This window comes from Pholis gunnellus (genome assembly GCF_910591455.1).
Source record: "Pholis gunnellus genome assembly, chromosome: 18".
Classification (NCBI taxonomy): Eukaryota; Metazoa; Chordata; class Actinopteri; order Perciformes; family Pholidae; genus Pholis; species Pholis gunnellus.
Window position 1 is genome coordinate 15,981,920 of NC_136545.1, and position 12,535 is coordinate 15,994,454.

Here is a 12,535-nt window from a genome sequence, read left to right on the forward strand (position 1 = left end):
CCGTCGTCTCCTGCGGTATTTCCACTTCCTGTAGTATTAACGCCCCACCCATAGGGGCACTCGACCATTAGGAAAGACCGGAAGTGGCGCATGTAGCTTTGTGAGAGACGAACGGCTGATGGAGACATTTTAAAAGATACACACAGCTAACTGCTAATTGCTATCTGGGCTCGCGAAAGGTGCGAGCGCACTGCGCCAAAAACACGTTCAAATGATAACAAGTTGGAAAGAAGTAAAGTGTATTTAGCAGTGCATTGTCCGTGCATCGTAAATCAAAGAGGCTACAAAATACCGAAGATGTTGAAGAGTCCGACACTGGGAAAAGAAGAATATAACTAACGCCGCGGTAAGTTGTAACTAGCTTAGCTGAAATGCTAAATCTGCTACCGCTTTGACTGAGATAGCGTTAGCCGTTAGCTGCTGACATTATCCTGCTTGTTACGCCCCTGGGTGGCTAGATACGGCTTCCATTTTTAGGATCTTGCGAGGCAGCTGTCCTGCAACCTGAACATTTACAAATGACATGTCTTCTTCTCGCCAAGTTTGCTGTAGGGTGTAAGGTTATGACCGAGGTTAGCTTCACTACGCAGCTAAAAGTAGCGTCTGGATCTGTGTTAGCGCCAGTTAGCCACAGACCCAACTAACTCACATTTAAGTCATTAATTCAATCATCGATACATGTCTCGTAGTGCACACATTGTGTTTAACGTGGCTGGTGAGGTTTAGCGGACTTTTATGTAAACGTAACGTTACGCAGGCTGTTTGAGACATAAAAGTGGAAGCTAACTAACGTCAATTTCATACCAGCGGTATCGCTAACGGGAGATTCTGGCCAAATTGTTGCATACAATTTAGAGAGATTATTTGGTTTTTGTATGTGAACAGTCAGTAATATAACATGTCAACCCATTACAAAATGCACAGAATATGTCTGACTCAAGAGTTTGTAAAGGAGGAAAAATAGTTTTAAAATGCTACCATTGTATACGTTTATAGTTGAAATGGAGAGCTACATAATGCCCCTATGTATTGCCTATGCTGTCAGACACCCAGCCTCTTGCACATAATTTAGACTGTACTTAGTAATATGTTTTTCCTCCAGCAGGTGAGCTCCTGTCCAGGCACATTGGTCCATGTTTGTTGGACCTTTGGGCTCTGGGCTCAACTAGCATGAAGATGGCTGACTCAGACAAGGCAGAGGAATTTGTGGATGCTGAGTGCCCCTCAGAGTGCCTTGATGAAGCGCTGTCAGCCACAGGCTCTGTACAGGACGAGCATCTAAAATCAGAGGCCACCACCAGTACCAGCTCACCACCAAGGGAAAAGGAGGGAGACAGCCCCTTGAATACAGAGGGTGAGCAGAGTCTACTCTCCATGCCGTGCCTGATGAAGGAGCTCCGCCGAGACTCCCCAGAGTCCCAGCATGCCTCTACAGGGAGCGACAAGCCCGCATCTCGTCATATCTATGAGAGCGACTCCTCAAACAACTGTATGCTCTCCCCCTCGTCCAGTGGCCACCTCGCTGACTCAGACACGCTCTCCTCAGGGGAAGACGGTGCTGCTCCTCCCACCAGAAAAGATGAAGAGGGCAACATGGAAGCTGCGAATGATCCTGGGCAGACAGCGGGAAGGCAGTCGTCGTCTACAGGGGGGAGGAAGTCCCGGCGGTTACGTTCAGAGAGCGAGATGCTGCCTAACGCAATGGCTGCAAAGAAAAACCGTTGCCAGGCCACCTTGGTAGCACCTGGAGGGCAGGAAAAACAAACCAATGGAAAGCTGGCAAAAGTGAAAGGTCACCGTAGCCAGAAACACAAGGAGCGAATGCGTTTGCTGAGGCAAAAGCGCGAGGCAGCGGCGCGGAAGAAGTACAACCTGCTGCAGGACAGCAGTACGAGTGACAGCGAGCTCACGTGCGACTCCAGCACCAGCTCCTCTGAGGATGAGGACGATGACACTTCAGGAGGTAGCAAGACAATCAAGACAGATATTACAGGTAACATCCGATGTTCACAACACATGCTTATAGCGAAGTACTTCTACCATCGTGTAGTAGTACAGGGTAACAGTAGCAGCCACTGTAAAACACGATCACATAACGATATAAAAACATATAGGCCTACGGTGTATGACTAAGCAATCAGTCTACCACAGAGATTTATAATATGAGACTGACTGCATGATGTAAAAAATGCAGGCAAGCCAAATCAAAGTGTTCACTTGCCACATATAGTAAGAACATGTAATGGGGCTGTAGAGAGCCTTTAAGAGATCTGTGCAAGCACTGCTTTTTGTGTTTGTTTTATCCAATCACTTTCTTTCTTTTTGGTGTTATTTTCTCACTCCATCTCTTCATTCACCCTGTTTTTGGATAGTTAGTCTGTGTGTTTAGGAGGGCCATCACTTCTAGTCATACGATGTATGGTTCTTTTGGAACTTTCTCATCGTTTGCATGCTGTGGAAGTCGACATTCTTCAACTTGTGGAATGGTAGAAACGGAGTCGTGTTAATCTAACCTACATTGCGAGCTCTGCAGTTCAACAATGGGCCATTTATATCCTCAGCCTTTGCTGTAAATAGACAGTGAACGGTGTATGATCACACTGCGTTAGTCAGAGTTGCAAAACTCTCCAGTTGCTGTTAAGTGTTGGTGTGCTGGTAGAAACAGTCTTACACCTGCGAGTTTAGACTCAATCTTATTGGATGTGCCATTTTAATCAGAATGCTTAAAGGTCAATTTAAACGATTTATATTTAGTGACTGTCTGTAGCACCGTAAGACTACGAGGCATTTAGTATATCCTGCAGCTTCTGAATATTCCGTAGCTCTATCCTACTCGTCACTCTGTCTTGCAAACAGGTGGTTCTCTTCTCTATAATGAGTTCTGTTGCACCTTTGACCTGTTGAATAGCTCTTGTGTCATCGTCTAGAAAATATTAATGGTTATGCAGCTCTGACTGACGTTTCCTGATGATTGTAGAAATCTCTTCGGTGGGTTGAGTTCTATAAGTAACTACTAGCTGGGTGGTCTTTACAGGCCTGCTGCTGCTGCTGGTGTTGAAGTCTCATTTACTTTAGGCCAATCTTTTCACTGAGCTTGCATTTCTGAGAATATAACATTTTGGTTTGGTTCTGGTAGACAGATTTTATTTTTCTGTTAAAATCACAATATAGCTGGTGGTGTGTTTTAAATGAATGGCTTAGCTCACTTGTGTGTTTCCAGAATGGAACTAGTTTATCTAGTATGAGCACTACACGGTGCCTATTTTGGCTGATACTAACCCTACGGTATATTTTAAGATGATCAAAGTCTTAGCGGAAAATATAGTTAAACATCTTCTGTCCTTCATCATAGTTTCATAATGAATTTGCTTCAAATGGGTGTTTTTACCTCAAAAGTCTCACACATTTTTCAAACCACGGTCACTAAACCAGTCACCCGAGACATCCAGTTATCTCTCTTTAGGGATCCGTACTACATGAAATGTTTTCAACCATTTTTACATCCCGCACACAGATTTGAGTGCTTCAACTGCATGATGTAGTCCATCAGCATGAAAGAGTCGATCTGCACGTAACCAAAAAAACAAACTGTCATTTTTCTCTTTAATACAAAAGTCCACCTCCGAAGCATGACAGTGCTACTGTATTTTCTTATGGCTTTGGCCTCAATGTCTTTAAAGCTGGCTTCAGACGTGCGTCGGAGAGATCCAGAGTGGGCGCCCAGATTCATGGGCTGCTGGACACCAGTTCGTGGGACAGGAACGGCATCGGCAGTGTTCTGGAGGAGGCCATGACGCGATTTGCTGTGATGCAGCGTCAGACCGAGGAGCGCTTCCGCGTCTGGATGGAAAAGCTCGCACACCTCGACTCAGACAACGACTCGTCCAAACGCTCAAGTGACGCCCTAGAGGGGCAGCAGCGCCCCTCCCAGGGGGTACGCCCGTCCCAGCCCAGTTCCTTTTTGCCGTCGTCGGAGTCTTCAGAGACTATGGCTGCCTACATGTTGGCGCGAGACAACAACAGTCTCACCTCCATCCCCATAAACAACAACAACAACATCCTACCTGAAGTGGTCACTCAGAACGGGAATCTAGGTGTTCCAGACCCCAGTCTCTTGAATGTTTAGATTTCACTTACTTAGATGTTACCAAGTGTAGAACTAGTTGATGCAGAGAGCACGGCAGTGGGTGTTAATAGGTTAACGATGCGAGGTCACTGAACGGATACACCATCAACAGCAGCTGGGCCCGAGCCGGTCATTTGGACTTCTGTGCGGACCCGATGGCCCGGTTTACCTACTGGCACTGAATCACTGTGAGATTTGACATTCAGAATAATTCAACTCACCCGTTTGATTTCGGCAGCATCCGTGACACGGACACAGGGCGCACCTCAGTAGACTGTCCAGTCAGGGCTCTTATTCTAATGCTCATCATATGGCTCGTTTGTATTTGTGTACCAGCTGTACACACACAAACACACACAGAAGCTGATTATGTCATTCATTCAGACTGTGCATTACAGCACCTGGGCAGCCATCAGGACAGTGCTAGATGGGGGGGGTGGCTGCTGCTTAATAGCATGTGCCTTGTCATTCTGACTTCATGCTGGGAATGATAGCTAGAGCATCTCTTTAGAAATTCACCTCAACACTCTACATTAGCCTCCTTTCTCCTGAACTATGTTTGCACTCTGCTTATAAATGGTTCAGGGTCTAGAGGACAACCTTTGTTTTGGTGGTATAGCTTTACTAACATTTACATAACAATATAGATTTGCTTAAAACTATAAACACAATATACTAACCCACACAATTCTTTCTTTTTTTAAAAATCCTATGACATAATTAGATTAGATGTGTTTACATTTTCTACGGTTTGCGTTTCTGTTACATTTGCTGCTATTGCTGCCTTTGTGCAGTAACAAGAAACTAGTGAGGGAGGACTGACTCCCACTGTTTATATTTAGTAGCCTGTGTATAGGTTGTGGACATCAGATACGGCATGGGTTCCTATGTTGTGGCTATCAGCTGCAGTGTCAAGAGCCTCAAATCTTCACTCGTATAACAGCCGCCTAGTTAATTTCCTATTTGCACTGGTCTGCCAGCTTGACCTGTGTCACCGCAGCTTGACTGAAAACCCAGGCATCAAACCAACGGATATACAGCAGTAGTACAGCTGCAGTGTGGTGCATGGCAATGTTTACTGATTTCCTAAAAAAAAAAAACGGACTGATCTGAGCAATCAAGTGGTCTTCTTTGGTTCAGATCCTGTGGTCTTTGAGGTGGAAACACTCCTCGAACTACTTCTACTGATGTAGAAGGAGAGCATAGTGTCACAGTTCTTAACACTAACCATCACGGACATTGATGAAGGAATCTTTGGCCTAATCATATTTATAGTTGGGATGTTTTTAAAAAAAAGTGTTACATTTTCTGTACGTGTATATGTAGCCCTACGTCAGTTTTACAAAACGCTGGAGGCCTCGTTTCCCCACCTGTTTGCATGTGGTTATATTAGTATATAGAATGTGCAAGGCCAAACTGGTTTTCAGCAGCAGCATGTGTGCAAGGTGTAGCTTTGCTGATGCTGATAAATGGTGACTGACTGAACTTTTTATCTATTTGGTTGTTTTCTCTTGGCCTAATTGTTTTCAAATTGTGTGAATATTGGTGTTTTTGGTCAGTAGTGCATACTTACTTACATTTGGGTTTAAATGGATCCAACAACTGCTGTCCTGCATTTGTTCAAACTGAAGTAACCCTTTAAAATCGGCTGTTTTGTCAACGTGGTAAAGGGAGCCTCATACAATCACACACTGTGTGCATTAAAAACACTAAGGACAGTCCACCGTTTACCAAAGAGACTATCCTGGTTTACATTAATCCCTTTTCTATCTTTAATACATGGCCTTTACATCGGCACACCCTCCGTTTCCTGCCTATTTCAGCCCAATCGGCTATTCATAGGCAGTGTTGTCTCATAGTACATGCTGTCCAGACGAACCCCCTCACACACACACTCTCCGGATGATAGCAGTGTGCGTTTCTCCCAGGGACTCCTTTTACAGGGTAGAACAAAAATACATGTTCCCTCTTTTCCACAGTTATTCTTCCGTTTGGCAGTTATTATCCCTCTACATTTCACTCACTGAGTAAGACTATTTTGAAGTGTTTTGTAATGACTGTAATCTTGTGTAGTTTTTATGTGAATGGCTGTTATTTTAAAAGCAATAAATGCAGAGAAAAATAAATTCTATGGGTTTACTTATTTACTCTTCGAATATAAAAGCCTCGCTCGTGTAGCGTTGAGAAGTGATCACATTATTCACGCTTTCGGAGCGTTTCTTTTAGTGCCGTCCAAAGTGAAACGGCCAAAATGTTTAATTTCACTATTGGACCACGGACGCAGTGTCAGTCCTACGATTCCGAAGCAATGATTTGAATAATGAAGTGTTTTCTTTGTTCTCTGCAGACGCGCTTCCAGTAGTGGGTCACTATGATATTTCAGACACTGATTCTAACCAGGAGAGTATGAGTGTGGAGACAGTCCGGCCCACGGTGATAAAGCATGAGCTAAAAACACACAGAGGCCGGGAAATGGCAGCTCACCCTGGGTGTATAAGAGCTCTGTGCTCGATCTCAGGTCAGTTACAAACCCGCTGAATCCAAACTGATACTTTCCACTCCTCTCAGTGAAGACGGGACATTTAGGAGGCATGGGTGTCATCAATAAGCAACTTGCTCTGTGGGGGAAATGGTCTTATTAATGTCAGCAAGACGCCTTTGAAGTATTGCTGCCTTCATCCCACACACCACTGGCTTTGCATTGGGTGCTATGGGAAAATAAATACTCTCGCTTCCTTGCTTCAAGACTGAAGAATTGACCTTTTGTAACCGACTAGCCGGCATTGTCAAAACATGAATATAAAGTCCACCATTTCTGTTCTGTCTGTGTGTCGCTCCATGCTCTCCAGTCAGCTTCTCAACAACACAAGTGTCGGATTCATCGTTTCTGTTCTCGTCCGTGTCAAAGCAGCTGCACTTTTCTTCTTCTTTTTTTTTTAATGCGTCAGCAAGGCCTGAAGCTCTCTACTTGCTCCGGTCCGCTTCACAATGTGTGACTCTGTTCCTTTTATTTGTTTCAGGCCACGTGGAGGCAGAGCTGTCGCACAAGGAAAGTTCTCACCACAACAAGGGACGGATTAACATCGCCTCCTCTGACAGCGAGGTGGAAATAGTCGGCGTGCAAGAGAAAGCACGGTAAAGACTTTCAGTGGGGAAACCTCATCTTTAATTTAAATGTTCCTTTTATCTGTGAATAAAAATGTATGAATTCATCTTCATCATCTTTTTTTTTTTATTCCAGATGCGCCCACCCATGCGGAGGAGTAATAAAGAGTCTGTCCACCTGGAAGGAGAACTCAGTGGAGCAGTTAAACAGCACAAATCAACCACAGCTCTGGACTACTGTTTCCCCTCAGCCCAACTGGGTGTCCCCGCCCGAAGTGGTGGACCTCACCCTGGACGAGGACGCCGGACACAAATACCTACTTTAGACAACTTGTACACTGAAGACTCCTCGTTTCTCCCTCTCACTCCTCCTCCCTCTCGCCTCCATGTTACGGCTGAGATCCCTCCTATAGTTGTGGCCTCGCCTGTAACCGCTCGTGGACTCTTCCCGCTCCAGAGCACCGTTTGTTTTTAACTTATTGTTAAACAATCGTATGTATCAAAGCCATTCTACTGATGTGATTCCCCCAAACTCAGTTTAGTTGTAATAAAAAAAATGGCACAGCACTTAAAGTGCAGGTGGAAAAAGTGCGTACGGCTGATTTATCCGTTAATGATAGCAATATCCTACCTTCATTTAATACCTCAATTACCCCTCGTTGACAGATTTAGGTCATTTTGTGTTGTGCGCTTGCAAGCTGTTTAGTGAAAACGTCAAGTTGCTGCTTGAGAGCAGGTCGGTATCGCGTCACGGCCGTCGACCTGCTTCACTACAGACTCTGAACGGCATATTATTAGATTCGGCATTTTTTTTTACCTGCAGTCCCCTGTGGTGGTCAAGGCATAAACGGCAGCTGGTTCACTCTCTGTTGTACAGTGGGGCACAAAGTCTGCTTTGTACCGGTCTACGGTCTATTTTGTTTTCTAAAGTCTCACCACTGGCTTCCTATTTACTCCAGTCTGCATTGATGGCTTTGTTTCACTATACTTTGTCCAGCGTTGGTACAGCATCTGGTGACGGCGGAAAGAGATTCTCAAAAGAATAGTTTCACATTTTGGGAATTACGCTCATTTGCTTTCTTGCCGAGAGTCAGACGAGTAGATTGATATCAATCTTCAGACATGAGTGGTATCCATCCTCTCCTCCAGCATCAACTCCTCACCAGGAAGACAAGTTTATTTCCCCAAATGTCTCGATTGAAATCCACAGCTTTTGTTTCTGCTTCTACCATTTTACAATAAGTTATGTTTTTTATGAAAACACAGAAACCAACTGGTTAAACTCCAGTTTAGAAGTAAAAAGACACTACACAACACGACTCACTTCGACCACAGCACTACTCTATGTTGTGGTATATTAGCAATAGAAATGCTGCGTCTCTTGTTTAAAATGATGTTTTTAGGTAGTAAGCCACAGAGTCTGAGAGTGTCCCAGGTGACCCTGCGGTGCGGACTGGCTGCACTTAGTTTGCATGCTCGTCTTCTAGAGTGGACACCTTTAAACCTCTGGGGACCCCTTTATAACAGCTGAGGAAATGCATCTTCCATTGAATACAAAGTCGAGATGGCCTGAATGCCTTGAACAGTGCACTATTTTCTTTTAGAAATCGTACAAAGCGTATTCTTTTACCTTACAAAGCAGTGGATTTTGCTATCAACAATAAATATTTTAATAATAGATGTGAATTTAGCACACAAATAAATAAAAAAAATACTTTTAAGTGGTGTTGAGTTTGTACCCACATGTTTGGGCGTTGATAGTAGAACCGTTTACTGTATGAACTGTTTTTACCCCGATCCTCAGAGCCTGCTTGCTCTCTTTCCTCGTGGTCTTATTTTTGTCTTCGTGCAGTACTGCAGCCACACTTTTAATCCACCATCCAACTTCACACACTGCTGTAACGCTTGTTTTATTTCATATTGAACGAAGTGATGTTTGAGAATCAAATTATTTTACTTCTGCTGGTCACAGAAGGGAAAATCCCAAATATAAAAAAGGAACTAAACCAAAGTCTAAATGGATTTTTTTTGTTTTCTTTCTGGTTTTTAATTTTGCTTCCATTTCTTTTATTTGCTCTGTAAGTAAATATTTTCGTTTGGAAGTCGATGCATTTGTTGTGAAATGACTTGAACTCTTGTTTCAAACTCAAGATACAAGTTTAGTCAAATGTGATGTTTTCCTTTGGCCAGTTCTTTCCACTATATACAGCTACCACTGTAATGACAATTATTTTACCAGACCACTTCTGCTTGCAAAACCCATTTTGCTATAGTTCCTTAGGATTATTATTAAATGTTGATCATGTCTCTAGTGATGCAGGTTTGGTTGAAAAAGGGCAGTGGTGCTCGACTGGTTGCACATCGCATGTGTGGTCACATCTTTAACCTCAAGTCAGATATTATCCTCATTACCAGTAATTTAGCTTTGCTCTTCTGTTGTTTTATTTTACTGTCAGTATTTTAAATTAATAAAAAGGGGTGTATTTTGTTGCTTCTGCAAGACCTTGACTTCCTTGTAATTATGTCTGTAGAACAAAAAGAAACTATTTTAAAACTAAATAAATAGAGCATTATTTAATGAGCCTGTTGTACAGCAGTTTGTTTCCTTGTCTCTAGAAAACACTGATTCATTTTAGGATATGTAGTCTACTTGTTAGTGGCTGTCAAAAGAAGTCTAATTGGGACTGAAGTCTTTGAACTCAACACATTGACATTTGTTGCGTGTTTTTCCTCCTCTGAGACAACTTTAACTACAACTTCAGCAAACAATGTTACTTACATTCTACTTCAAAAACATCTCAAACTTAAATAATGGCAGCGCACTAATGCATGAATCTAAAGCCCAAAGTCCTGTCTATGAAAGAAGTGCACAAGTTTAGAAGAATTGCCATCATAGGTACAAAACTTAACGTGTCTCATTGTTTTTTTTATCCTGTTGCCTAACAGTCTAGACTACTGCCTGTGAACAATACATCGTCACCCTCGCCCACAAAAGTAGCAGGCTGGGTCAGAGGTCATCCTGCGACACCTGCCGCTAGGGGGACATATGGAGTTCACATGAAGAGGACAATGAGGGAGTGGAGCAATGCAGTTTTCGGGGCCCTGCTCCTGAAACCAAAGCCCTGTAGCCGGCTCTTTTCACCCTCAGGGGGCAGAACATCAGCTGTATGCTAATCTTTACGGGGCAGCGGTGGCCTCACAGAGCAGCGAGTGTGCTGGCTCACTCTCAAAAGCCAGAAATAAGAATCCTTCCTCCTGCAGATGTCTTTTTAGTGCTGCAGCTTTAGATTTGGGTTTACAAGTGCTGTTCCGGGTTTATTCAAAATGACAGCTCCCTTGTTAATGACTGCTACTGATCACTAGTGAGGAAAACTAACTTTTACTTGCTCTGCTAAAAAATATTTAAAATAATTTCTTATGAAATGAAAAGTAAAAGCTCTAATGGGCAAATGTGAAATACTTAGATATTTAATTGATTTGTTGAACGACAGAAAAATAAACTTTTACTATTGATTAATCACTTTCAGTATATTTTCAAGCAATAATAGTAAAAAAAAAAACAAGGATTTTTGCTTTTCTTTGTCATAAATCAGTGTGTCAACATAACGTCTTTTGGTTTTGGACGTTTTATGAAAAGACATTTGAAAATTTCAACTTGGGGTCTGAGTATTTTTATTTTTCAATCTTTTTATTTTTACATTTCATCGACTAAACTATTTCTTGGAATCAATAATAATAACTTAGTTAGTTACAGCTCTGATAATATAAAAATTGGGCAACATGACTAGAACATGAGGACAGAAAGGTCTTAAGAAAATCAAACACTTGCTACTGTTTTCATGTTATGAATTATAAAAGTTTTGCAGTATGAAGTGATAGTTTGACGGAATTAAAAAGGCCTGTTATGTGTGAGTAAAGGAGACTGCAGTAGTTTGACCTGCACCGATAGTAAAGCATTGTGAAAGGCTCTTTGTGTGGCACCGCAGGCTTAAAAATGAGATGGTGGGAACTGGAAGACGAGGACATATGGGACTAAGAGTTTTGTGACCCCCTCAGCCTCCCCATGCCCATCTGTTCCTTCACCCTTCAGGCTTAACATTAAGGCAGAGACATTTTCAGGACACAGACAGTTTTGAACATATCTGCTATACAGAGAAATGGTACAACGTAGGGAGAGGTTATTTCTCAAAAGTAATTATAAGAATTTAATATTACTTTTTCTGTAGCAGATTATTCAGCTACATTTTCCTGATGGCTGTTTTGTTGGTTATGTCTCACTGAGACTTCCTGGTTGGGACAACCAATCCACTGTCTCCCAAAGTGAACAATAATACAATTAAACTATAATTCCATTTCTTGTCCGTAAAAAAAAAAAAATCGAAGATTTCTATTACAAACGGGCTATGTAGTCTTTGGACATGTGTTAAGACTGAAAGGAGCATCAGATGCCCAGTGTGCTTACAGGGAAGGAATTAAACTGGTGAAGATATTTCTTTGCAGTTACACTGAAGTCTAATTAATTGAATTTTCTTCCAATGTTTGTTTGTGGTTTGACAAGACCGGTGTGGTTACGCAAGGCCTTCAAATCATACATAATGCATCAGATTATATAAATCTATCACTTGTTTTGCATGTAAAATCAAGATAACTGGTAGTATGGCTGATAAATGTGCTTGGTTACTTTCAGCATATTGAGCCATAGTTTCATGTTATTGTTCCTGCTTTTGGGAGCCGGTGAATCATCTGACCTAACTACTCCTCCTCAGTGAGAAGTAGCCTAAATCCCAGTTTAGCTTTGCAAATTTCCCACAATAAGCCACAACAGTTTAATAAACACTAATGTGTATATGCATGGCTTTTAATCCTAAATCATAGGTTGTGTATAACAAATCAATGTAAATGTAGTGGAGTAAAGGTCTAACATTTCCCTCTGAAACTGAGATGATTGAAAGTTGCTCAATAATAATAAGTTAAAGATTAGGCTACTGGGAAATGTTTATCATTAAATTCCTTTACTAATAATTAATTATATATACACGTTAATGTGGCTCGCTGGGGTGAAGTCTAACCAGATGTCTATTTGAGGGTCGCCGACAAGAAAGCAGCTCTACCAAGTAAGTTTAGAGTACCTTATCTGGGGATGATGGGTTCAGTCATGGGGGCGGGGCTGTCCAGAACGCAGACATCCCATTGGTGGAGCGGGGTGTCAGTGCCGGAGGGTCCTGAGCGGAGGGCTCCAGTGATTGGTCGCTCGGGTCTGTGTGTGTCTGCCCGTTTGAATGTGCAGAGGACTGGAGGGGATCA

The 12,535-nt window shown here is 42.5% G+C and overlaps 1 protein-coding gene across 3 annotated transcripts; it reads left to right on the plus strand.

Moving 5' to 3' along the window:
* Nucleotides 1-178: 178 nt before the first annotated feature.
* Nucleotides 179-7,583, plus strand: ark2n (arkadia (rnf111) N-terminal like PKA signaling regulator 2n). Of its 3 annotated transcripts, none has more exons than XM_079179211.1 (5): nt 179-346; nt 1,103-1,993; nt 6,474-6,644; nt 7,147-7,261; nt 7,368-7,583. In XM_079179211.1, the coding sequence occupies exons 2-5, from the start codon at nt 1,171-1,173 to the stop codon at nt 7,555-7,557; spliced, it is 1,299 nt and encodes a 432-aa protein (XP_079035337.1). In that variant the 5' UTR covers nt 179-346; nt 1,103-1,170; the 3' UTR covers nt 7,558-7,583. The 3 variants fall into 3 exon arrangements, with proteins under 3 accessions (XP_079035337.1, XP_079035338.1, XP_079035339.1); XM_079179212.1 differs by having other exon boundaries at nt 1,106-1,993; XM_079179213.1 differs by lacking the exon at nt 6,474-6,644.
* The last annotated feature ends 4,952 nt before the right edge of the window (nt 7,584-12,535 follow it).

Coding starts and splice junctions, on each gene's coding strand:
- ark2n (XM_079179211.1), top strand. CDS start 1,171: ATGAAGATGGCTGACTCAGACAAGGCAGAGGAATTTGTGGATGCTGAG. Junction 6,645..7,146: donor AGCTCTGTGCTCGATCTCAG/GTCAGTTACAAA, acceptor TATTTGTTTCAG/GCCACGTGGAGGCAGAGCTG. Junction 7,262..7,367: donor GGCGTGCAAGAGAAAGCACG/GTAAAGACTTTC, acceptor TTTTTATTCCAG/ATGCGCCCACCCATGCGGAG.